This window comes from Augochlora pura, chromosome 3 (genome assembly GCF_028453695.1).
Source record: "Augochlora pura isolate Apur16 chromosome 3, APUR_v2.2.1, whole genome shotgun sequence".
Lineage (NCBI taxonomy): Eukaryota > Metazoa > Arthropoda > Insecta > Hymenoptera > Halictidae > Augochlora > Augochlora pura.
The window spans coordinates 29789940-29813244 of NC_135774.1; the positions used below are offsets into that span (position 1 = coordinate 29789940).

The 23305-nt window shown below is 49.5% G+C and overlaps 1 protein-coding gene across 1 annotated transcript; it reads right to left on the reverse strand.

Annotated features, from left to right (window-relative positions):
- Positions 1-76: 76 nt before the first annotated feature.
- On the reverse strand, positions 77-19481 carry LOC144467785 (uncharacterized). The gene is made up of 10 exons (XM_078176730.1): positions 19391-19481; positions 18629-18755; positions 17575-17701; positions 6226-6403; positions 5189-5306; positions 4552-4766; positions 3997-4290; positions 3695-3919; positions 3223-3366; positions 77-2559 (listed from the first exon to the last, which is right to left on the reverse strand). Exons 2-10 carry the CDS (start codon positions 18742-18744, stop codon positions 2450-2452), a joined length of 1527 nt encoding a protein of 508 aa, XP_078032856.1. The 5' UTR covers positions 18745-18755; positions 19391-19481; the 3' UTR covers positions 77-2449.
- Between the last annotated feature and the right edge of the window lie 3824 nt (positions 19482-23305).

Consider the following 23305-nt stretch of genomic DNA (forward strand, 5'->3'; position numbering starts at 1 on the left):
ACAGTCGCCGATCATTTTTTCAGACCGGTTCCCGGGAACGCGGCCCACGGTTTTCCCGTTTAAGACACCTCCGCGGACTCGCGTCCTTGGACCCGGGAGCGTCTGCCGCAGCTTCTCGGAATCCTAGAGACGCTCGAATCCTATCTCGGAGACGCTTCCGTCGCGTACCGTTTGATTTATAGTTAGCTTAACAAGAGAAACGTTTTACGTTACGCGTGTCTGAGACCTTGGTATCCGGCGCGAGCCGGGACACGCGGACTGTTTCGACTATGCATTTCCTTTTTCCTCGCACCGTTCTTCGATATCTTACCAAGAAAGAAATGACTCATTGTTTTGTCGAACGTACAAGGCCTAACGTAGGCCTTGACAAGCGTACAGGTGGCATACGCGAGCCGTTTTCCATCCGCTGTTCCTACGTTCTCTCGCGTCGCTCCCGCGAGAGATCGGGCTAATACGTCCGCGACATCAACGATTCAATCCTCTCGATGGACGTTCGGCTTCAATGTTTCCCCCTCGTTCGATTGCCTCGGACAAAACGAGAGAAAAGTGCTCGGTCGAATCACGCTGGCATCGGCGTCGCGAACGCGCTCGCCGGAAAAGCCGGCAGTTTCAGGCGGGCGCGTCGCGTTTATGTAATCCGTCGATACCGTCGAACAAAAGGATGCGGCCGCGTTCTGCGGGGCGACGTGTCGGGAGTCCGCGAAGCGCGATGGCCTGCTCGTGTCCCATTTCTGATCCGCGATAAGCCGACGGCGAAAAAAAGCCGACAGTGTCAAAATCGCTCTGGGCGAGAAAGAGAGAAACAAGAAGATAAAGAGAGAAAAAGGAGAAAGATAAAGAGAGAGAAAAAGAAGGAAGAGATTCGCTCGAAGACCGAATTCGCGGCGAGAAACGTTCGAGTTGCTATTCCCGATCGATCGTGGATAGCATCCGTGCCGTAACAAAGTGAAACGCGTGCGTGCGCGGCCGGTCCGATGCGTGAGCTCGGCTCGTTATCGTTCCGAGGCATGTTCCGAGGCGTGCAAACGCGATAATCGACGCGATGCATCGCAATTGCCGGTTCTTCTTCGGCCGCCTCCGACGCAGTTTCTCGATGATGGACCCCCGTCCGATTCGTCGCGACTTTATTATGATCGATGATGTCAGCGCGTAAGTGCAAGCCTCCGGCGCAGTCCCACTTGTCCGTTTCCGTTGACACGCCGAGCGCGCGCGATCTTCGGTAATCCCTGCAACGAACAGGCTCCTCTTCTTTCGCGTTTGGTTTCAGCGAACGAAAGCCTCGCCCTCGATCGCAATGAATCGCGGAGCAGCTTTTCGAGCCCGATCTCCCACGAGTGTTCTCGAAGTCCGATCTCGTAGCCATCGACAACCTAATCCAAACGCCACGCGCTCCACTTTCCCAGTCGGCGTTTATCTCCAGCCATTCATTCATAAAGTTCACGACACGACCTCCCGGATAACTTCCGTTGGAACTTCTGCCGACTCGGCAGATAATTTAAGACAGCCGTCATTATCGGCCCGCGAAAATAGATAGTCCGAATGGCCCGGCTCCGCCGCGGCCGCCTCGCTGTCCGAGGTTGCTTTCGTTGGAGATTCTTCGAGGAGAGTTCGAGCGGCCGGTTCCCATGTCCGGTACCAGAATGGCCGGCGCGGATACGAGTCTGTTCAGGACCGAGAGACTCGCGTGTCCACGGCTGACGTAAGCGCACCACCGGGAGGCTCGATGGCCACGTTGACGTCAACGGGGCCCGGAGAAATGTTGCCTTGTCGCGGTACACGCCCGACCCCCGCCGGATAATCTAATCGCCGCTGTTTTTCTGCCGGCTGCAGCCGCGCCGTCCACTTGGCCCGACGCTCTCGGATCGCGAGCGATCCAAAAGAATCGGACAGATAGATCGCCCGATAGAGATCTTCTGGCAGCGTGGTGACACTTTGCGCTTTCGATCGGTCCAATCCTTTCTCCGCGGTGGATACAGGCCACTTCGGAGTCGAGAATCGATCTATGGTCACGTGGACGGGCGACAAAAGGATAGATCGCAATCGCGTTGAGCCTTGCGCGCCGTGGACGAGCCTCGCGTAAGGTCGGAAACCAGTCCGGTCGGATATTTCTCGGTCCGTGGACGCGCCGAGCCGAGCAGATCGGAGCAGATCGAAGCGGAGTCCGGCCGGCTCGCTCACATCCGCCTCCGGAATCGCACGTGAGCTCGTGACTCGAACAATGGCACGCGAACGCCTCTGGCGCGACACTTTTCCCGGCGACCTCTCTTCCGTGAAACCGACCGGCCCTGGAAAAAGGCCTGCCGCCGCTTTCTTAACGGACTAATTGAGCTGGATCGCCGGATCCCGCGGCACCTATGGCCTCGATACCCGGGCCCCGGCCGCCCTCTGTCGATCCACGATCGATCGGCAACCCGGTCGCGCGCTCCTGCGCGGACACCTGGCCGCTCGGCTACAGAGGGATCTCGTCGTAGATGTGCTCCGGGGTCGTCTCGCAGCCGAACGTCTGCAAACGGATCCGAGTCGACGGAGGACGATCGTAGTGGTCGTCCTGCAGGAAATCTGCGCGACGGAAGCTTTTTGAAATTTTGTACGAGGTTTCCTTCCAAATATATGGGTTGGGGAATAAGTTCGTAAGCGTTATTACATCTTCTTTCATTTAACACCAATTGTTGCTGTTTGACAAAGTGTATAATATTCAACACCACTATCGAATGAATATTATACAATTTGACAACAAATCGTTGCAAAGTAAAAAATAAATATAAAAACGCTGCGAATTTATTCCCCAACCCAATAATTAACCCTTTGCACTCGAGTGGTGACTCTGAGGCACCACTGAAATTAATCTATCACGGTTTTCAAATAATTTGTATATTAATATAGTTTAGATTTAAAAAATTGTTTACAGTGAAACTGTTGGTACGAGTCGCAAGAATCAATTTTATATGTATAAAATACACTTTGTCACATACAGTGGACATAGTAGAAGCTAGAACAATTATATTAAATTTATAATTAAAGTGGCTTAGAGGGCAAAGGGTTGAACCGTAAACGTATCGTTTTAATCGCGTAGAAAATGGCTCGGCAAGAGTTTAAAGGGAAAATCGAAGTTGCCCTTGGCAGCCGTGGAGCACGTTCCGAATTATGTTGCAATAAAGCCCTCCGAAGAGCTGACCAGAGAGAGAGAGAGAGAGAGCCGAGAAAAATCGAATTGCTGCTTACCACGCAGATTGCCGGATATGCGGAAGCCGATGGCGGCAGCGCCGTTGGCATAATTGCTGTTGGGATCGATGGTCGGGATCGTCAGTATAGTGCCAGCTTCTGGCGTGGACGTGAAGAACGCCGGGATCTCTCGTATAGGAGATTCTAAAATTCAGAAGGCAGATTTCGAGAAATCTCGCTGTATGAGTTGACACAATTTTTTAAATAGGATCAGAAAAATAGAGAGAGAGAGAGAGAAAGGGAGAGGTATCTCCGTCGAAAGAAAGGGTGGGAGGAAACAGCGAGCAGCGGGACGATCTAATCCGACGGACGAGTAATCCACGCCTCGGAACGGTTCAAGATGGCCGTCGCGATAGGATTACGCGGATGAGATCGGGGTCAAGGGCGGCGGGATTTCACCGAGAGGCGTGGAAAAGCAGGATCTGGGGAGGCAAAGAGAGCGAGAGAGAGAGAGAGAGAGAGAGGGACTCACGGGTCGAGGTGTTGACCAGCGAAGGGTTCCTCTTGTCTATGGTGCCGGTGTTCTCCTGGCTCTTAGTCTTCTCGACCTCGTAGATCGAGACTCTGGCCGTCTCGAGCAGCTTGGACCGCACGTACAGCACCAGCACCACGGCGACCGACGTCAAGCCGAGGGAGAAGATCGAGGCTACGACGATCAGAGCGATGTCCAGCGGGATCGAAGACACGTGCATCATGTCTGACGAGGATCGACGGCGTGTCAGGTTCTCCGTTAGACTCGCTTTCGTTCGAGGCGCATAGAGAGCGTCGGGTTACCTTTGTGAATGTGCTTCTCGTAATCGGATTTCAACGTGGGCAGCTCGTGCAGATGGTCCTCGACGACGTCCCGGTGCCTCAGGAACGGGTTCTGTATCGCGAACTTGTCCTTCTCCAAGTTCCGCCTTCTCTCCGGCACCGAGACCAGAACGATCACGGGCCTGGCGGTGCTCGGGTTCGCGTCCTCGCTCGTCTGCGTCCTAGTTCTCGGCTGATCCGGGCTCGAGGCGGCGGTCGTTTCCGGGCTCGTTGTTCTAGGCAGATTATCCGACGGGACGGAAGCCTCGTCGCCGGCTACGTTTCGAAACAGAGAGAGAGAGAGAGAGAGAGGGGGAAGAAAGATCGGTGCATTCCGCGCGAATATCCGACCCGGAAACGATTCCGGGACCGTTGCACCGGTGAGAAGTGCTCGGTTCGTTTGAGCAGCGCGTTCCGTTGTTTCAAATCGTTGACTCACGGAACCGAAGTCTCAGAAACAACCGTGTTTGGCGAGAGCAAATATTTGTCGGCGATCGCCTGTTGCGTCACGCGAGTCAACTATCACGGTTTTCTTACCTTTGGTCTCCAACGTCACCGTTGTCTCGGGCGGCGTCGACGACGATTCCTGCCGATCATCCGGCAGCGTGGTATTGGCAGCCTCCGCGGTCTCGTAGCGAGGTGTCTCGATAGCGACGCATTTGCCCGTCGCCGGATCGCATCGGTTGCCGTCGCAGTTGCACGAAAACGCGCAGTCCGGTCCCCAGCGGTGTTCCGGACAGGACTCGTTGCACCTGGGGGGGTTGGTAAACGCTGCGGTTACGCGCGAAACAGGTCGATCGAGATGCACGAGCGCCGCGTATTAGGCGGGAGCCGGTTCAATCGACAGGTGGCTTTATGTAATCCGAGGAAGTCGAGGGCCTCTGTCCAGGTAACGCGGACAGGAAGAACGTTTTTCTCGGTTTCTATAAATAGCGGAAGCCTTCCGTTGCACAATACCGCGCGAGCGGGTTTGTTAGCGGAAACTTTATGGATCTGTTCCTCGTTAGCGCTGGATCTACCGGCCGGGCTGCAACTGGCTCGCTATACCGTTCGAAACGGGGCCGATGGCTCGCGAGTCGCCATTGTTAAGTTGGCCAATCACGCCAAAGCGTGGTCGAATTCTTTTCACCGCGGCTACGAAGAAATTTATAACGCTGCGAAGATGCAATCTTACGTTGGTCCACTCAATCCTCGCGGGCACGGACACTTTCCATCTAAGAAATTGCAGGTCACGTTTTCGCCGCAGTCGCACTCGTGTTTGCACGCCGGGCCCCATGTGTGTGGCTTGCACACTGTCAACAGATGTAAAACGAGGAACCTCGAGACTTTGAAATACTAATTTATTACAGGGGAAAATGATTTCGACTTTCTCCGGAAACGTAAATGGATCTACGAGGAACAATGTCTATGGGAATAGAACATAACGTCGCCTTAAGTTTTCCTAATAATTAATTATGCAGTCTTTTTGCATTTAATACACCCTATCTTAAAGCAGACATTTCCAGCTTTAATTTAAGCTATATTATGTAAAAAGAACTCCCACGGAAATGTGACATAAAATCGATTCCGCCTCCGAGATCAAAGCAGTTCTCTTCGAGGCAACGATATCGAGATTTGTCGATTTTTTAAAACATTTCCGCAAATTATTTTTCAAACGACAACGACGCTAATATAAAGCGCAATTTTCAAGCTTTGTATCAAGCTTCACGGTTTCAAAATTTTCTCGGAAATATTTTTTTTTAAATTTTGTGAAAGGAATGTATTAAAACAGAGCGATTTGTAATCAACGTTAACAGACTCAATTAAACAATATGAAGATGTTTTTGGAACGTTTGCGGAGGTCGGTTTGCAAATGAAGCAGCCGAGCTTCCGCGGGTCGTGTTTTATGGCGGTGAACGCCGATTTCGGAATCGCGGCGAGAATTGCCGGCCGCGCGCGCGTTCCCGCGCGATCGTGGAAGGTCGGTCTGTTTCATCGAGCGTGAAATATATCCGGCCTGGCGAAGCGTTCCGCGCGCTCTTCAAAGTCCGCGAAGCTCCCGGAAACGGGTCGGATCGACTGCGCTTATCTTTCGATTTCGAACGGCGTAACCATCGATCTCTCCGGCCAGCGACCCGTGAAAAAGCCCGGCTGCGGTATGACTCGGTACTATAAGGCTTCTCTGGAGAAAAAAATAATCGGAACCCAGAAACGATGGTAACAGAGACTCACCGATCGAGCAATTCTCTCCGGTATAGCCGGGATAGCACTCGCAGTGGCCGGGCGAGACGCAGATACCGGCGACGCACTGTTTGCAGATCGGTGCGCACACAGGTGCGTCGGAATCGTCGACGGATACCATTTTGTAGCCCTCGCAGCACTCGTTCACAGTCCTCGTTCTTATCTCCGTCTGAAACAGAAAGTAATTATCCTTCACCGTTAAACTAAATCACTTCGTCAAAAATCACTTCGTAAACGATTCCGTTTTATTTAAAACGCCCAATTTTTCATCTTCTCCCACCACATCTCAAAAATATATTTCCGCTTGAAATCGATCGGAACGTAAAGCCGAAGGTCGCGCCGTTCCGTGTCCGACAAAATTGGAGGCTCCGGCTCGAGGTCTTATAAATTTCGAAACTTTTATAAGCGATCCGAACACAAGCCCGCTGTACCTTTATGCGAGAAAACTCGCAAGCCTAGCATCGCGGGTCGAAACGACGCGGCCGATTCCAAGTGGTCCATCGACGATAAGGCTAACGCCTAAGCGATTCAGCCGGCCGCAAGGCGTTAAATCGCGGCAGATTGTCCGCTCGATCCAAATGTGCAATCGCGCGCGGCTCGAATTCTATAAAACAGCGGGCCGTCCAAACGGGCGCGGCGGTTAAGGAAATGGATTAGGGGTAGAGAAAAAAGTAGGGCGTCGGGGACGCCGTCGTGTTCTGGCAGGGCACGGGGGGCCGGCTTTTTGGACCGGATCCCACTTTCCGTCGGACAAGACCGGGGATCGCCAAACGGTAACGGGCGAACGGAGAGCGCGCGCGCGCGAAACGAAAGCGAGCGGAGGCACGTGCAAACGTGTAACCGTTCCGTTCGTAATCCGTCGTAAGTGGATACGCGCGAGAAAAGCCAAGTCCGCGTCCATAAAGCAACCATAAACCTAACCCGCCCACTCCTTCCATCGCCGCTCTCACTTCCTCCTGGATCGCCGCTGCGCCCCGCCGCGATCCGCCGCGATCCGCCTCGATCGTTTTACACGCGAGTCTGAGCGGAACGATTGCGCCTCCTTTTTCTCGCTCCTAATCTTCGATCGCGTTCCTGCACGCTAAATCTCGCTCGCCCAGGCATTCTCGATCCTTTTGTTTCCCCAAGTCCGTTTCACGGACTTTACTCGCCCGATCGTCCCGCCGCCTCTCGATCGCGAGCCAATTAACCGGCGAAATAGCGAAGAAAAATTGCTAGCGACGAGCTTATCGCCGATTGCGTTTCGCACGGCATTGTTCGAAGCGGATAAACTACTTCTCGCCTCGTCTCCAGCGACGAGCAAACCAGCCAACGTTGTCGAGACGAGCTTTTCCCGATGACGCACCTCCGATCGAGAAAATATCGGCCCCGTATCCACGCTAACGATGCGAGCGATTTAATGCCGGCGTTGACATGGTCAAGATACGCGCGAGCGAAGCAGGCCAGTCCCCTCCGATCGAAAAAATCTTTAATCTAGTTTCTAGAAACTGGTGCTCCGCGCGCGTTCATTTCCTGATTACTCGGATCTGTTTGCGTTTGCAGAGCGCGCGTTACGCAAACGGCGTCGGATCGTTCAAGAATAGAAATGGCATAATTCGGGACGGCGAGAATGCCTCTCCGATCTAATCGTTCGCGTATCCGCGAACTGTGGAGATAAGATTCCGGCCCGGCTCCGTTCGATTCTGGCAGACATTAGATCCGGTGTAACGGGTTGAAGGACTGGTTACAGGGACGCGTCAAGTAGAGCCGGCTGGTATATCGCGCCGCGGGGGGAGGGGGGCCTCTTTATACGTGAACCGAAGCCCTAAACCGGGCGGAACTGTTAGCAAGTTAGTTCGCAAGCTCGAGCACACGATTAATCGATCAACAGTGCAAACACGCTCGCGGTCGAGCCTGTCGTACACGCAAGTTCAGGATCACGTGAATCCTAACCCGAATTAGGACCGTAATCCTGCTTATGGTGACCGAGGCCGAGGTAATAATTCACGGGTACCCCCCGTCTGGAACCGGATAAACCCTGTTACCGGACTCTCTCGATTGCGACTATCTTTCGCGGACAAGCCGCAGAGGCTTGCGATTTAACGCGGAGCGGTTTCTCTCGGTCACCTATCGAACGGAAATCCTTTTAGACTTCTTGTTTTCTTTTATTTAAATAGAATACAATAATAATAGAAAATAATAGATACAATAAATATTATAGAAAATAATCGATTTTACCTAGCTGCATCCAAAAGTTATTTCTGACTCACGACCTAAGAAATCGTTTTCGTTGGCAAACGAATACTAAAATAAATTTTAGAACTATATTCACTGTAGTTACAATTTCAGAACTGTATATAAAATAGCTCTAAGGGCAGTTCTAACCGCGTTATTCTCCCGTGATGGATCTCTGAGTCCGAGGAGGAATTGCCAATGTTTTGTTCGTCGCGCAGCTATCGTCATCGGTTCGCAGATCTCGGCGGATAGAGCCGATCATCGATCGACCCGGAATCGTCCCCCGGCACAATGTTGCAACGGATATTCCCCATCGTGCAGCGAGGACGGAGGAGCTAGAGTTGCGCAAGCGAGACGACTCGCGGATTAATCGCGAGTCGGCTAAGGCGCGAGCAACAGAGGCTCGCGCGGCAAACGCGAAAACTGATTTCTCCCGCGGCGTTGGGCGACGCGACGGCACGGATCATTAACACGTACCCTTTATCGCTATTAAATTGTTCCTTTCACTCTGTCAACGGGATTCGGAGTGCCGGGAGAAGAAAAAAAACCACGAGATCAGCGACACGCCACGGGGGCCCGGCCGCCTCATCCGCGTGTCAATTAAAACGATATCATACGCCCGGACCGGAGGAGCTTTCGACATCGGAACGGGCTCCCGTTACCTTCGAGCCAGGCATTCCACCGTAACGATACCGTGTGGATGCCGATTTAATCTATGCTCTGGAAACGCGAAATATTCCCGCTCGTAGATCATTCGGTCACGTAGCCCCGATCGACGTAATCCCGCGGCACACCACCTGTTTCCGTCTTTCGCGGCCGTTTCCTCCGATCCGTGCTCTCGCTAGACCGGGATCGGGTTCCCAATTTATACGCGGTGAAACTCGCGCGAGGCTCGAGGGAAAACCGTTTCTTTACCTACGGTCTCCGCGAGCCGGCGAATGAAGACGTTCTGCGAGCTGGACAGATCGCGCGGCAATTATTGCCAATTTTTACAGGGTTAGATATAAGGCTGGCGCATATGAAATATCGGATTTTTGAGTGAGTATATGAAACTGTATATCTTTTTCCAAAAGCTATTGATTTAATTAAAAGATGCCCCATTCGTTTCTATACACTTTTTCCAACGCGAGTTTAATTCATAGATGTCTGTCTTCAAGAAATTCTGATTTTTCGGATCAGTGAACTATAGTATGGAATTTTTTAGACTGTCTCCATTTACGCACTGTTTAGCCCATAATAATAATAATTAGGTATAAAGTGATAATAATGATAATAATTATTATTATTATTAAAATAGAATAATGAGAGTTGCCATTATTAAAATAGAATAATGAAAGTTACCATTATCGGTACAAAAAGACTTGAGTAATAATACAAAAGTTCGGAATTTGTGTAAAACACAGAAAGAAATATAAAAATTATTAATTACCAATAGAAACCTAAAATTACAGTTACTGACAGGATATTGATCGACAAGCTATGTGACAGTGATGAAACCCTCTATTATAACAGTCATAAAAACACTCTATAATCACTTCTAGCATACATAAAGATCCCCAACCTAATTAGATCGGTGCCGAATTAACAAATTTTTCAAACACCACATCTTCGAACTTTCAAGTTAATCTAGCGAGTAGTACCGGTCTTATCCGAGCTTCGAGAAATCCCGAGAAGTGTTGAATTTCCGTGAATCGATTACCGTCTAATCGAACTCGCGCGAAGTTGCAGCGCGGGTTGATCCAATCGTGGCGGACTTGTTAATCGAAACTGCGAAGTTTCCACCGAAATATTTCTACGCTGCAGCAGTCGTTTTCTTCGCAGCTGCGGTATACTGACAGCGAGCCTAAGTGAAAAGTTGGCCAACGTCGGACGTGATTCCGAAGAGCGCGTGAACGTATCGAACGAACTTTTAGCGTTTATTGACGCTTCCGCGATGCCGGGTGCAACGATCAGGGCCGTTTACCAGTTCGACGAGAACCAGGTGGACGGCCAGCCTTCCGCGTCTCCTATCCGCGTACTTTAATCGAGCAATAATCATGAAATAATCGGCGCTCGCCGATTCCACGTTTCAGGAGAAGTTTTTTCACCAAAGAGATCGAACCGGTGGCCGGCGAAAATTTATGTAAAGGGAAAGTCGAGGCCCGAGCGCTGGACTCGATAGTTTCCGCGAGCGAAGATTTAAGTACGGGAATCTTGTAAATATTTATCGGGTAAGGCCGATTAAGTCGATCTTGATCTGACGAAACCCCCGCCTCTCTTATAATTCAGCCGATGCCTTCCATTAATTATAGTTCTGGTTTCATAACCGGTGGTCGGGCTCCTCTCGAATCAATTAAGGCGCGAATCGCTATGATAATGAGCGATATATAATGACAACGGGAACGGTCGTTTTGCGCAACACCAGCCCCGTTTTTCGGAGACCGATCGAATAATTGCCACTTAACTAGATTCTATGGGCTCGTAAAGTCGACTGCGGCAAGTCGGCTCTCTCGCTCTCTTCGGGGGGTATCGATTGCCCGCGAACACGTAACCGCCGAAAAGTTGTGCAATTCCGAGGATTTTCTATCGTAGAAAACGTCGGCCGACCTCGCCGCTCGCGGCACTGTCCGACGGCATGGGTTTCCACAGCGCGGGGCCGGATCGTTCGATTTTCCGCGATTTCCCGGGGAAACTTTCGAAAAATTCCTGCGCCCGCCGGCCGTCGCGTTTTCCCGCCTCGTGTGGAAGCTCGGCTCGGCCGGGGCCGTTGCAGGTACCGTTTTACGCGCTCCGAGCCAACCATAACCGCGGCCGCCTGGTAACGCGTTCAAGGTCCGCCTCGTTGTCTCCGCTAATGCGCCCATTGTTATACCCTATCGTCGATACAGTTTTCGCCACGACCTATTATTACGCGAGCGACCGCCCGGCAAAAGTAACCGTGGCGAATCGACGATTTTTGTTCGAACGGCTTCGAACCGGCGTTTCGACGATCACCGCGCGCCGTTTACGCCGTATCGCCCGAACACGATCTGCGAATCGATTGGCATTTGAGTTACGAGATGTTAATGGACGATAAAATTATAACATTGGGTGCCGTTGCCGCGAACCAATCATGTCCTTGGTAAGCCGACGCTGCGAATTCGCGTCGACGTTCACGATAGTACTCTCTAACGTGCTGTTCGCAACGAACTATTGCTCCCTCATGGATCGTAGATCGCTCGGCTATAAAATTTCAGAAGCACTGGCTTCGGATCGCTTCAGATTTCCCTCATTCTTCCATATACGGTTGATATCAAGTGTTTCGCAAATGTAGATGCTGTATTAATTGCAGATTTTTGTAACGATGCCGGTTGCAACATGCATGCTCGTATGTGCGTCTGTGACTCATTGCTGTTGGATATCATTTTGTACTTCCTCGAGTGTTTAGCAGAGATTACGCGAGATGAAGTGTCTGCGATAACTGTTTCAAACAGCTTCGCGCCATTGCGAATTCAATAAAGTACCATTTCATGCTTAACCGCTTGCGGTATTACAACGAGTCGGACACGTGATACCGGTTCCATATAAGATCTACTGAATATGAATATTATCGTGCGTCCAAATGCATCTAAATCCATCTATCCATCCACGGGTGCTAGCCCAGGCCATCGCTCAAATTCACCGGAGCTATGCGGCAGAGTCATTGATAATTGGACCACTCGGATACGTGTCACCGTGCGAAGCCGCTGGGGACATTTGAACGATGTCATATTCCATATATAATGGCACATACGGGCCTTTCAAGTAAAAAAAAATTAAATACCTCACACACAGCCTATTTTATTCCATTTGAAAATCGACCCGCCCTTACTCGAAAACCCTATATTAAAAATGTTAAGGATAAATGAATGTTGATCAACGCGACGTGAAATGAATCGCAGTGCAAGCGGTTAATCGAGCTTGAACTATAGATAAAATCCTCGTTGAATTCATTCCCTCCAAACTAACTCCAACGTCTCCGCACCACTGCGAATTTGACACGCAGGTGCCATTTTCCGTTCTCCAAGCTCATATCCAGATCTGCGAACAGTTCGGCGGCCAGAATCTAGGAGGAAGTCCGTTTCAAACCGCCCCAAACTTCCTCGTACCGGTCGCGCCTGCAATAATCGTTGTCGCAACAGCACCCACCGCCGATCGTTCACCGTTTTCCTGCGCCCGTTCGACGGCGGACATCGACCGTCTATTCGCCGACGATCCTCGCGCGATGCAATCGTTGCGTTATCAGTCGCGCATCCTGCTCGTGCGCAACGCGGTTTCGAAGCGGCGAGCGGTGATCGATACGCGGCGGGCCGGCGCCGGTCTCCGCGAGTTGCAACGCGTGTCGAAACACGGCCCGAGCCGTGGCGGAACTCCGACGAATTTTTCACGGCGAGGAAAATTCCCGCGCGAATCGGCCGCCGTTCGAAAGTCCTTTTCCGCGCCGAACCGCGCGCGCTCGCGCCGATCGTTGCGCAAACCTTTTGCTCCGCATTACGCGGCGTGATGTTCCTACGCAATAAATATTATGCCCGCTCCGGCCGTGAGAGACTTGGCCAACACGCGATACAAGTAGCTGCACAACCCGAGAGGCTCGATACCGCCGTTCGAGGTGCACGTGGGGCTTCGACTCTTTCTCATAGAAGTGTGCTCTCTCAATTGTCGGTCGGGCACGACTTTGCCGCGCGACTTCTGGGACCGGCGAGTCCATGGTTAGATATAGGAGCGATCTCGATCCGGCACCGCTCCTGTCCGAGCTAGACGTTCTTCGAATTATTTAAAACATTTGTCTGAGACAGCTATTCGATCGAGCTCTTTTCATACGAATATTCAACCCGAATTATTCCATTTACTTAGAATAATTTATTGTTAAGAAAAAGTAACAACTACACCCCTTTCCGTACCATTTTCTTCGCAATTACTATGATTAAAATTCTTTCGATCGCACTAATTGTTTTGGAAGAAAAAGTAATTTTATATTTATCCTGTGCTCGCATCTACTTGAATATTTAAATATTAGTAACAAGAGAGTAAAATTTGATCCCTACTCAAAGGAATGGCTGAACATTTATACCTAATTGTAATAAATCTCCATCACGAGTCTGACTCGTTAAAGTGCGGCAAGGTGTTAAGGATGCAACATTAGTGAAGACAAGCGAGCTTCGTCCATTGCGCATCGATGGTTGACGCAGACTTTGGCCTAATGACCCAACGCTGTTCGCGGCAGTCTCGCCGCGATCTGCGGCTCTTCTTTGTCCTAGACATTAGACGTTTTGCAGCCGGTATAATCTGCCGGCGGGATCTAGATGACCTTCCGATCGGGGGGGGATCTCTCAGGCGAAACTTGGGAACGCGATGTGAATTAGATCCGTATCAGATTGGGACACATGCTCGTCGAGCATAAAGGCGCCGATTAAACGTAGCGTGGAAGTCGGATGCATTTTTAAAGCGGCCGAGAACGAGCTTTGTTTCTTCCGATCGCGTCGAATCGATCCGACTTGGTACGCAGCACCGCAACCGGCTCGTAGATCGAACAATTACCATTCTGGATCGATCCGGCGCGCGCTGTCCGGCAAAAACTAGAACCGTAGAGGATACTGTAATATTCGGTAAAAAACTGGAGCTGGTACATGCTCGTGGGGCGACACGCTCGAGAAGGGTGGAATTTCTAGCCGCGGCGGTCTCGCAGCCGCGTTCTCTCGCCGCGATTTTCCACTCGAGCCCGTCCGCCGTCGCGTTAATGGGAGCCGATTGCGAAACGCGTATTCAGGCGAGACCTCTTTTCTCTTCCGGCGACCCGTTATCTCGATCATCGCGTATACACGCGCGAATTCGACGGGGATCTTCGCCGAGCTCTGTTGTCCACCGTGAATTTTCGTCGGAGAGAGCGCAGGTGTTTACATCGGCTCGCCGCGAACACCTGACCGATTAATATAGGGTTTTAAGGGCGGGTCGCCCCTTACTGAAAAACCCTCTAGAAGGACCGGACAATTCTTGTTCCTTTTATCGTCTTTACGTATTTTTGTTTCGAAGATAACAGAAGAATTTATTTTTACTTCGATGCAGAAGAAATTGATAATATTCATATCAATTCGTTTGAAACAGTTTGGCGCGGACACTCCATCTCGTGTAATCTCTGCTAAACACTCGAGGAAGTAGAAAATGATTTAATCGACGCATTCGAAACAACATGGCCGCTACAGACTATCAACGTCGATCCGTCCCTATTGGAAAAGCCTCTATGAAAAAATCGCCGGCCGCGGATTTTACGGTCGCCTTCGTAATCCCGGATTCTTGCTCGACGCGGCACCCCGTTATGATCCACGAAGCGGAGTCCCGCGGAACGATTCGATAAATCGGCGCACGACTATCGATCGCCGTTTACGGTCCGGCCCGCCGAGCTTATTTGCATCGAACAACGCGCGCTCGCCTTCTTCCGGCGGCAAGCAGAGCTCTGGTAGAACGACGGGTTACGCAAGCTCTGGCCATTAAGCTGGCCGGGTAGAATCGTCCTGGCGCGCCGGAGCGATCGATTCTACCGATAAATCGGAACACGGCTGCTGCTGCTGGATCCCCGGTTAATTGATCTATCTCGGCCGGCCGCCAATTAATCGGCCGGTGTTCCGCGCGTATCGCGTAAATTCATCATATCGGTGCCGGCGCGTTTTCCGCAACAGATCCCACGGACAATCGGCGCGGAATCGGCCGGCGAATTCCGTCGAATCACGAGCGTTTAACTTACGTTAATCACGCTAATTATTCCGCGAGGAAACAGGCAAACGCGATATCATTCCGCGGAGATTGATGGCCACCAGAAACGGTGGCCGAAAACTTTCCTCTAATTATGCCGTTGCGCAACGGCCGGCGCGCGTTCGCGCTCGAGTGTCCTCCGCGCGCGATTTTCTTCCGGCCGGCTGAGAAACCGGCGGCCGGACGCACCGGTGGCGCACGAAAGTGTAACTGTCTCTTTAAGCCGGGACGACTGTCGTCGACCAGGAAACAATTAAACGGAGGCCCCGAGGTGCCGCCGACGCTGATTAACACGCCGACAATGCTGCTTTGCCTCGCGATCCGCAGCAATGTAACCGACGACGAGCGGTGCCCGCTCGAAAAGAACGAGCCGCGGGAAAATTCGCGCCACGGGCTGTAAAACTTCTTCCGTGCTTCGCGGTTGAGATTCTTCAAGAAACGAGATATTTTTTGCGCTACAATGTGGCGATTTAATCTCTACGACGGGCGACGACGTTTGCGACTAATTAAATATTAAGTCGAGTCATATATAACTTCCGTCTCCTTATCGGATATCTATTTCATCCTTTCTTCGTTCTTTTTTCTATTCCACTTATTTCGCGAGCTGATCTGTTCGGTGAAAACAGATGCTCGTTTGTCCCGGTGACTCGTAACGAGCAGATACGAACAATAGATTTCATCTAGCAGCGTCGTATGTTATTTAGTAATTAAACAAAAGAAACGCTTCCGGTCCCGCGGATGCAAACGAGCAGACGCGAATTCCGACGCTGGCCCTGCTAATTTCTCGCAAGCCGGAAGAACCAGCGAAGCTCTACTCGGCCCCAAAGTGACGACAAGTGTCCGCCGGGTTCCGCGATCCGGGAAACGCGTCTGCTGCCAAGTGTTTCCGCGCATTCGTTCGGCAAACGACAGGTCGGCGATTCCGGCGACTTCGCAGCGCGTCGCGGGGATTTTCCCCGAGGCAACGACGCGTCCCGCTCGTCCTTTTTCAGCCCCGTTTAATGAGACGCACGAGGTGCTCGGTTTCCCTGCAATTAGCTCGGACCCTGGTATCGACCGCGGGGCCGACTCGGCTGTCCAGAACCGGAAGACCCGCTGCTTTATCGTCGCTCGCGCGAGGGAACGTTACATCGTTGGAGGATTTGCTGGAAACGTGTCCCGCCGTCTCGAGGAACATCGATCTTCAACGATAAATAGCTAATTATAGAGCCGAGACGATGCGGTCGGTCCCGCAAAATTAACCCTTTGCGGTCGCCTTAGAGTCGCCACTAAACATTATCATGCCGCGTGTCAAAATAATTTTTATCAAATTTACTTATATTCGAAAAATGCTCAAGAGTTGTTAAATGTTGCACGACTCGCAAAATTCGATTCCACAATGTATAAAATGCACCAGATTATATCAAATGGAAACACTGTAAGTCTGGAGAAAGATTTTTGGATTCCTAGTTAAAATGGCTCCAACTGCAAGGGGTTAAAACGGAACGAGTCCATTACTTAGTGTCTCGTCTAATTAAGTACAGTGAAATCTATTGGAATGCGTTGAAGCTATGAAGGAGAAGCTACGAAGAAGCTATAGCGCGAACGATCTCTTTATTTATATAAAGGTAGGGGATATTTCAAGGTCTACTTGATTATTTAAAATTGTTCTACATGAATTTCTTATTAGTATTGATCGTACTCGGTCAGACGAAACACCTTGTATAACTATAGACACTGCTGTAGATAGTCTGCCTGAAGAGGAGACGAATTAATTGCATCCTCATCACGGTATTAACATTCGAAATTAACTGCTTATTCGACTTTAAGGTAACTGCTTCATTTTTAGATATCCAATCCGATCGACGTAGTATGAAATATTATACAATTTAGATTGATAATTAGCAAGCGTACAGGTGCGGTAACAGAGAAAAAAAGAGTGCATTAAACAGAGAAAATTCTCGGATAACAGCTAATGGATCTTTAGCTAAATCGCGGTCGTCGCCGGAATGACTTCAGATCGAATAAACGGTTAATTGAGCGAGCAACCATCTCCTCTCATTTAACGACGCAGACTCTTTCGACGTAGCGAGTCCAGGCATTGAAAAGCCTGCGGAGAAGTTCGCGGCAAGTCGAAGGTTGGCCCGAGAAGCCGGGATCTTTGCTTTCAACCAGCGAACGCCGGCCGAAATCGACGGATCGCTGGCGGAGAACAAGACTGGAAGAGATGCCCCGGAGCCATTCAGCTTGCTCTCCGTGAAAGATTAAAGCGGACCACAAACGAAAAAAAAAACGCCGAAGCATTCAACGGCGAGGAATTACCTGGAGAAGAGATTCCGTTTGGCGCGAGTCGGCGATTCAGACGCGAGAACGGAAGGTTAGAGTTCAAACGGCGGCGCTCACCTTTAACGTGTACCGTTCCCGCATCTCGGTCCTCGTCATCTTGCACCTGGGCGGGATCTGCAGGCACCAGGCGAACGTTTCCACGGTGACCGGCTCCTCGTACCTTTCCAGCGAGGTGACCGTGTAACTGCAAACCGTTCGATCAATTAACCGTCCGACGCGATACCCTTATCGGGAGAGTGTTGGAATGCCGCGGACCAGTCGGGGACCGCGATAAAAACGTCTGGGTTATTGTCAAGGCGCGTTCGCGAAACTGCGGAACATTGCTTCGTGGCGGTGGATGAATGACAGGAAAGCGGAGGAAGAAAAAAATAGAGGAGCGTTTCGTCCTGATCGCGCTAGAGGACTCATCAGTAAGGCTTTTTTTTCTAGCGGATCCTGCCTTAGACGCCAGAATATAGGAAGAAGGATATCGGTAGTTCCATGAGAACAATGGGGTAAACGTGATTGCGTGACGATGAGTTGCTTCGTTAGAGCCGCAGATTACTGCCTTGGCATGACCTTTTTGTAGATAGAGCTCATTTTCGCATTGTCGTCCGATCTATTGAGACTTTCATCGTCCAAAGGACGAGTTGCGATGGCCACACCAAGACAGGGAATTACGATAATCTCGGCCCTGTGTAATGTTGCCGCACCACCCTTTGCATTGTTCTCACGCGCCCATGTCGCTCCGCGTGCTTTCATTTTCAATTCCACAGACGGAGAATACGTGGGGCTTTGTGTGCGTCGTCGGCTTCCGTCGTCGTCGGTGTCACCCTAATGTTGACGTTGCTCTGGATAGTAGAAGACTGTGGACGAAGGGAAAGGTTGTAACGCGTTTCGTCCTGGCCCCGCTAGAGATCAGTGAGGCTTTCTAGCGGGCCCTGCCTTAGACGCGGGGACGTTGGAAGGGTGGTTTAGGATCGTATATATAGAAATCGGAGCGGCTCGGGTAGTTGCGAGAAAGGTGTCCATCTGCTGGCGAGCATTGGAGATAATTGCCATAAATCTGTATCGTTCGCAAATGCCTAGACTTCGTTTCGATTTTTCAATCTGCTCTCGAGGAACCACTCACTTTTCTAGCCTGGTGCACGCAGCCTCGGGCAGGAGTACGGAGCGACTAGCGGAAGCGGCGATCACCAGGCAGCAGCTCAGTAGGCAGCTCAGCAGCAAGACCCTCTCGATGCTCATTTCAGCGAGATCTGGATCGCATGAGAAAAGAGCGCGATCAAAATCGTCGGACGAGATCGTCTGCAGTTCCTTGCAAGTTCGCGAATTTAGTATTCATAAAAATTTAGTATATATAAATAAGTTCGTGAAATTGATCGAGATCGAGACACGATTCGAATCGCAGAAAGCTTTTTCCTGAAAGCTGCTCAAAAAGAACACCGAATTTTAGAGAAAATCGTTTCTTATTTATTAACAATATTTCTGTAAAAATTTTTCTAAAAGATTTAGAGATATATCTCTGATATTTTCTCTTACAATTTTTAATATTGTAAAAAAAGTTTTCATAAGAAATTTTTAGTTCCTTTTTATTCATGCATATATTAATGCAGAAATTCTACTAAGTTTAATTATACATTTAGTATCATATATATATATATATTTATTGCAATCAGAGCTCAGTGTGTGCAGCGTTATCAGACCCGTATAAATCGTACTGGTATAATAGACTCGTACGAAGCAATAATAAAGACTTCGACGCGGCGTGAATTAATCGTCGCGCGACCAGAGCAATTTCCTCCAAGTTCCATGAAATCCCAGGAATTCGGTAAAGCTGTAGCATTACCTAACGCAAGAACAGTACACGGCCGCGCCGTGGCTCGATACTCACGATCTAATTGCAATCCGGAGTGTCAGGTAGGCCTGTCGCGTTGTTTTAGAACGCCGCTAGTCCAAACATTCCGGAGGGACGTCGCGCCGGCGTCATGGAAAGTCAATGCGACGCCACCACCGTCGTCGTCGTCGTCGTCTTCGACATTGTCTCCGTCTCGCGTGTCATTCTTTCGCCGGAAGCATGCGGAGCTATCGCCTGGTGGACGACGGGTGTCCCCTGTACGCAGAAGTGTCTAGTTACCGTCGGTAACGCGAGACCCTTGACAATACGATAACACGATATTACGATCGTCGAACCGTCGTATACAGGGGAGCCGGGAGGAAAAGCGCGTTTTCCAGAGAAAGTGGCTGTGCCGGCCATGCGATCGGTGGTCGATCTAGCGAGAAAGTGTCCGAGGATTTGTTTACAATGTTTCCACGATGCGACGGTCTCCGCTTTCGCGGCCTCTCGCGAACGCTCCTTTTTTTCGAACGCGCTCGTGACATTTACTAACCCTTTGATGTTTAATTTTATTCGTAATTATTTACAATTATTAGAAGTTTTTTCATTGCAAATATTTTCTAAGAAGAAGATAATTTTTTGGACATGTTGACAGATGATAAATCTAAAGAAGAGGATATACAATGTAGATTTATCGTGTGTCGACGTTTGTTAAATGTTTAAATACTGATTATGAGAAATTAGAATTTTATTCGGACTAAAGAGAATGGTATAGTATTCACAGGTAATAAATTATTACTAGAAATATACGTCAAGGGGTTAAAATATGGCATAGGGGTTAATTTAACGCGGTCACTGATCGATTGGAACCTTTAAAAATTATGTAACTTCAAATTGTGAACCTCTCAAAACCTAGGAAGGTTTAACGTGTATAATTTTACAAAAATAAGAAGTATTTTCAGTGACATAACCCAGTTATATATTTTATTACGTTTTCTTTTTTATTCCAATTCTACCAAAGGCTCTCATCCGTGGATTAATAAATAAATGAAACAAAGTAAATTTATTCGACCATTATCCATTAGAGAGTCTATACAATTTCAGCAACATCGAAACTACAAATACGAAATCGGCCATTTTGTCCGGAACGGTAGGTTTGGCGTTTAGAAACCTGGAATTAGAAAGTTACACGAATTCGACTAAAATTTAGTTCGCTCGAACATTACACGGCGCGGATTAGTTTCTAAATCTGACGAAAAAATTTATCGAGATGTTAATAAATTTCGTTTCACCTCGTGGCCTAGAAACAGGACCCAGTTTTTACATGCTGCCAAGGTCCTTGTTAATTTCCCGGCGAACGGACGAATTTAAATTTTTCTGGAGTTTAAATACATATATCACAGCAGTTGGTATTGTATACATAAAATAGATATATAATAAATACTATATATAATATATATGTTACGTGTTATATATTGTCAGTAATTAGAAATTTTTTCGATGAAAAAATACAAAATTAAAATAGACGCAAAGAATAGATTAATTTCGTAAAAGCAATGGAAACGTCGCGAATAGCGAGGATCCGAGCAGAAGCTAAACAGCAAAGCAATCGCGATAGTTGGAAATAGTTCGGCGAGGCGCTCGGAAGGTGGGTGCCGTCGCCGAAATGAAGAAAATACCGGAGGGAAAGACGAGAAAGGAGCCACGGCGTCGTTCGGACGGCGCGGGCCGGAAATTGTGTCGCCGATATTTGCCGTAGAAGGAACAAACGGTCCCTTTCAAAGGACGTCCTTCGCGACAGGAAGTATTAAGTTGCTCCAATTGGCTGATTGGCTCGACAATGCGCGGGTGACTCGTCTAATAAACATACAGGCCCGACGTAACTAACAACCCGGCGGACGGTGGTCCGTTCGGCAGATGACTGGGCGGTTTCGAAACCTGGCTCCGAAGACGCTATTAATTACAGGTTTCTACGATTTCGCAATGCCACGGGAAAATTGGCCAACCCTGGCAACCGGAGAGGAAGCACGATTTCTCTGGCTCTGCTGTCGTTAGGCTGTCGATCTTTATGCAAAATCTACATTGTTGCGAAGAAGCAGGAGTTAACGGTGATAGCCGGTTGCTCCGAGCTAGTTAAATCACCTCGAAGTTACACGGAGAAGCGATTATGATGAAGTGACCTTTGGTTAATCACTTTGACCCTTGGTACTCTGAGGATTTATACAATTATTTACACAAATTATCTCCCAGGAGCGAATTTTTTAAAAATTGTAATTTTGCTATACAAAGTTAAATAAAAATCGCCATACACTGCTGTGAAATTTAATAGGAATTAATTAATAAAGGATCTAACGCGTTTCGTTATATATTAGCTCAATAGTATTTTCAAATACTAGATTTAATTGGTATTTTCATCAATCCCGTGAAATATGGCGGATCGTTAATTGATTTTAGTCGAGGATTTTTCGATCGGAACGCGACTTCGACGGCAAACTTACGGACGAGTCGGCTGCCTTTCTATACCCGATGTCACTGAACACCGTCTGGCGGTTCAGTTCTAATGCCACTGACAGTCCCATTGCCGGTTCGATGTGTTTCATATCAACCACATGTGGTTTCTAGTTCAATCCCGATTTTTTCCGCAGCCAGCCCGACAGAGAGAAAGAGAAAGAGAAAGAGAGTGAGAGAGAGACGAGGGGCCACCGCGCAGCTGTTCGAATCGTGAGAAATACGGCTCTAGCCCACCCCGCCCCCCCCCCCCCCTCCCGCAATACATTATCTTGTCACGAAGCGTCCCGTGAATGAACCGGCAGACAGGAATGCCACTTATTCCGAGGTACGATACCATCTCGATACGGCGGTTCTCATAGGAAGACACTTGCTACGGAGCTAGATCTCCGGTGAGATAAGCTACCGCGGGAGAACGTCGATCGTGCCGCGGCGTTTGCTCGATCATCTCGATTATGTCGTCAGACTCGTCTTCGAGCGGGCCACCGACTAGATGGAGTCGTTCGGTCAGCCTCTTTCACGATTACAAAATCCTCTTATTTAATAGAAGCCGCCAGGGCCGCCGTTTATTCGATTCGAGGCGTCCCTCGCGAACGACCGCCAGACATCGTAAAAATGTTATTTTCATCGCCGGGAATATTTATAGAGACTCGTCTATATTTGTCGACAGGCCTCGAGAAGCTATCCGTTGCAGTCTACGGGAAACGCGATTTGCATGAAATGCACGAAGCTGGGATCCGGTTTTAAGCGAGCTGAAACCCACGGAAGACTCTCGACCGTCCGTTCGATATTACACCGGCGTCCCTGTCGCGGCGAAACGGGCGAGAGTTCACCGACGATCTCGCGAATAAAATCCGAATCGGCCGGCGTTACATAAATCTGCGAATAAAACGGGAGCAGCGCGAAGGATTAGTGACGGCTCGTATACGCGGCTCCTTATTTGTCTTTTCTTTTTTTGTTTTTTTAAAGAAGGGAATGGAAAGTCGGTGGGAAGAGGCAGCATCCTAAAACCGTGGAATGCAAAATCCACGAGCAATTACACTCGGACCCACCTCGTAAACCAGTTAGCAGACCGCGGAATGACTTCATTTCAAGCGTTTCTCTCGGATGACTACGGCAAAAAAGGCCGACGGCGCTGGCGTTACGCGATCGGCCGCTGGCGAAATTGTATCGAACGCGTGGCGAATTACTCTCGCACGCGTTCCTCCGCTCTCCTTCTTTCTTCTATTCTTTTTTTTTTTTTTTTTTTTTTTTCGCACCGAGGCCGAGCAATTTCGCGCGCGCACTCGTTGCGAACGAATGGGCTCGGGTTAATTGTTCTACAGAACGGTTTGTCGCTTTTTGCCGGGTTTATTTAACTCTTACACGTTGCTGCAATTCGGGCCCCTGGAATTTCAATTGAAACGCCGCTAAAGGATTTAGAAGCCGGGAAAATGACTCACTTTCCGGGTCTAGACAAATTGC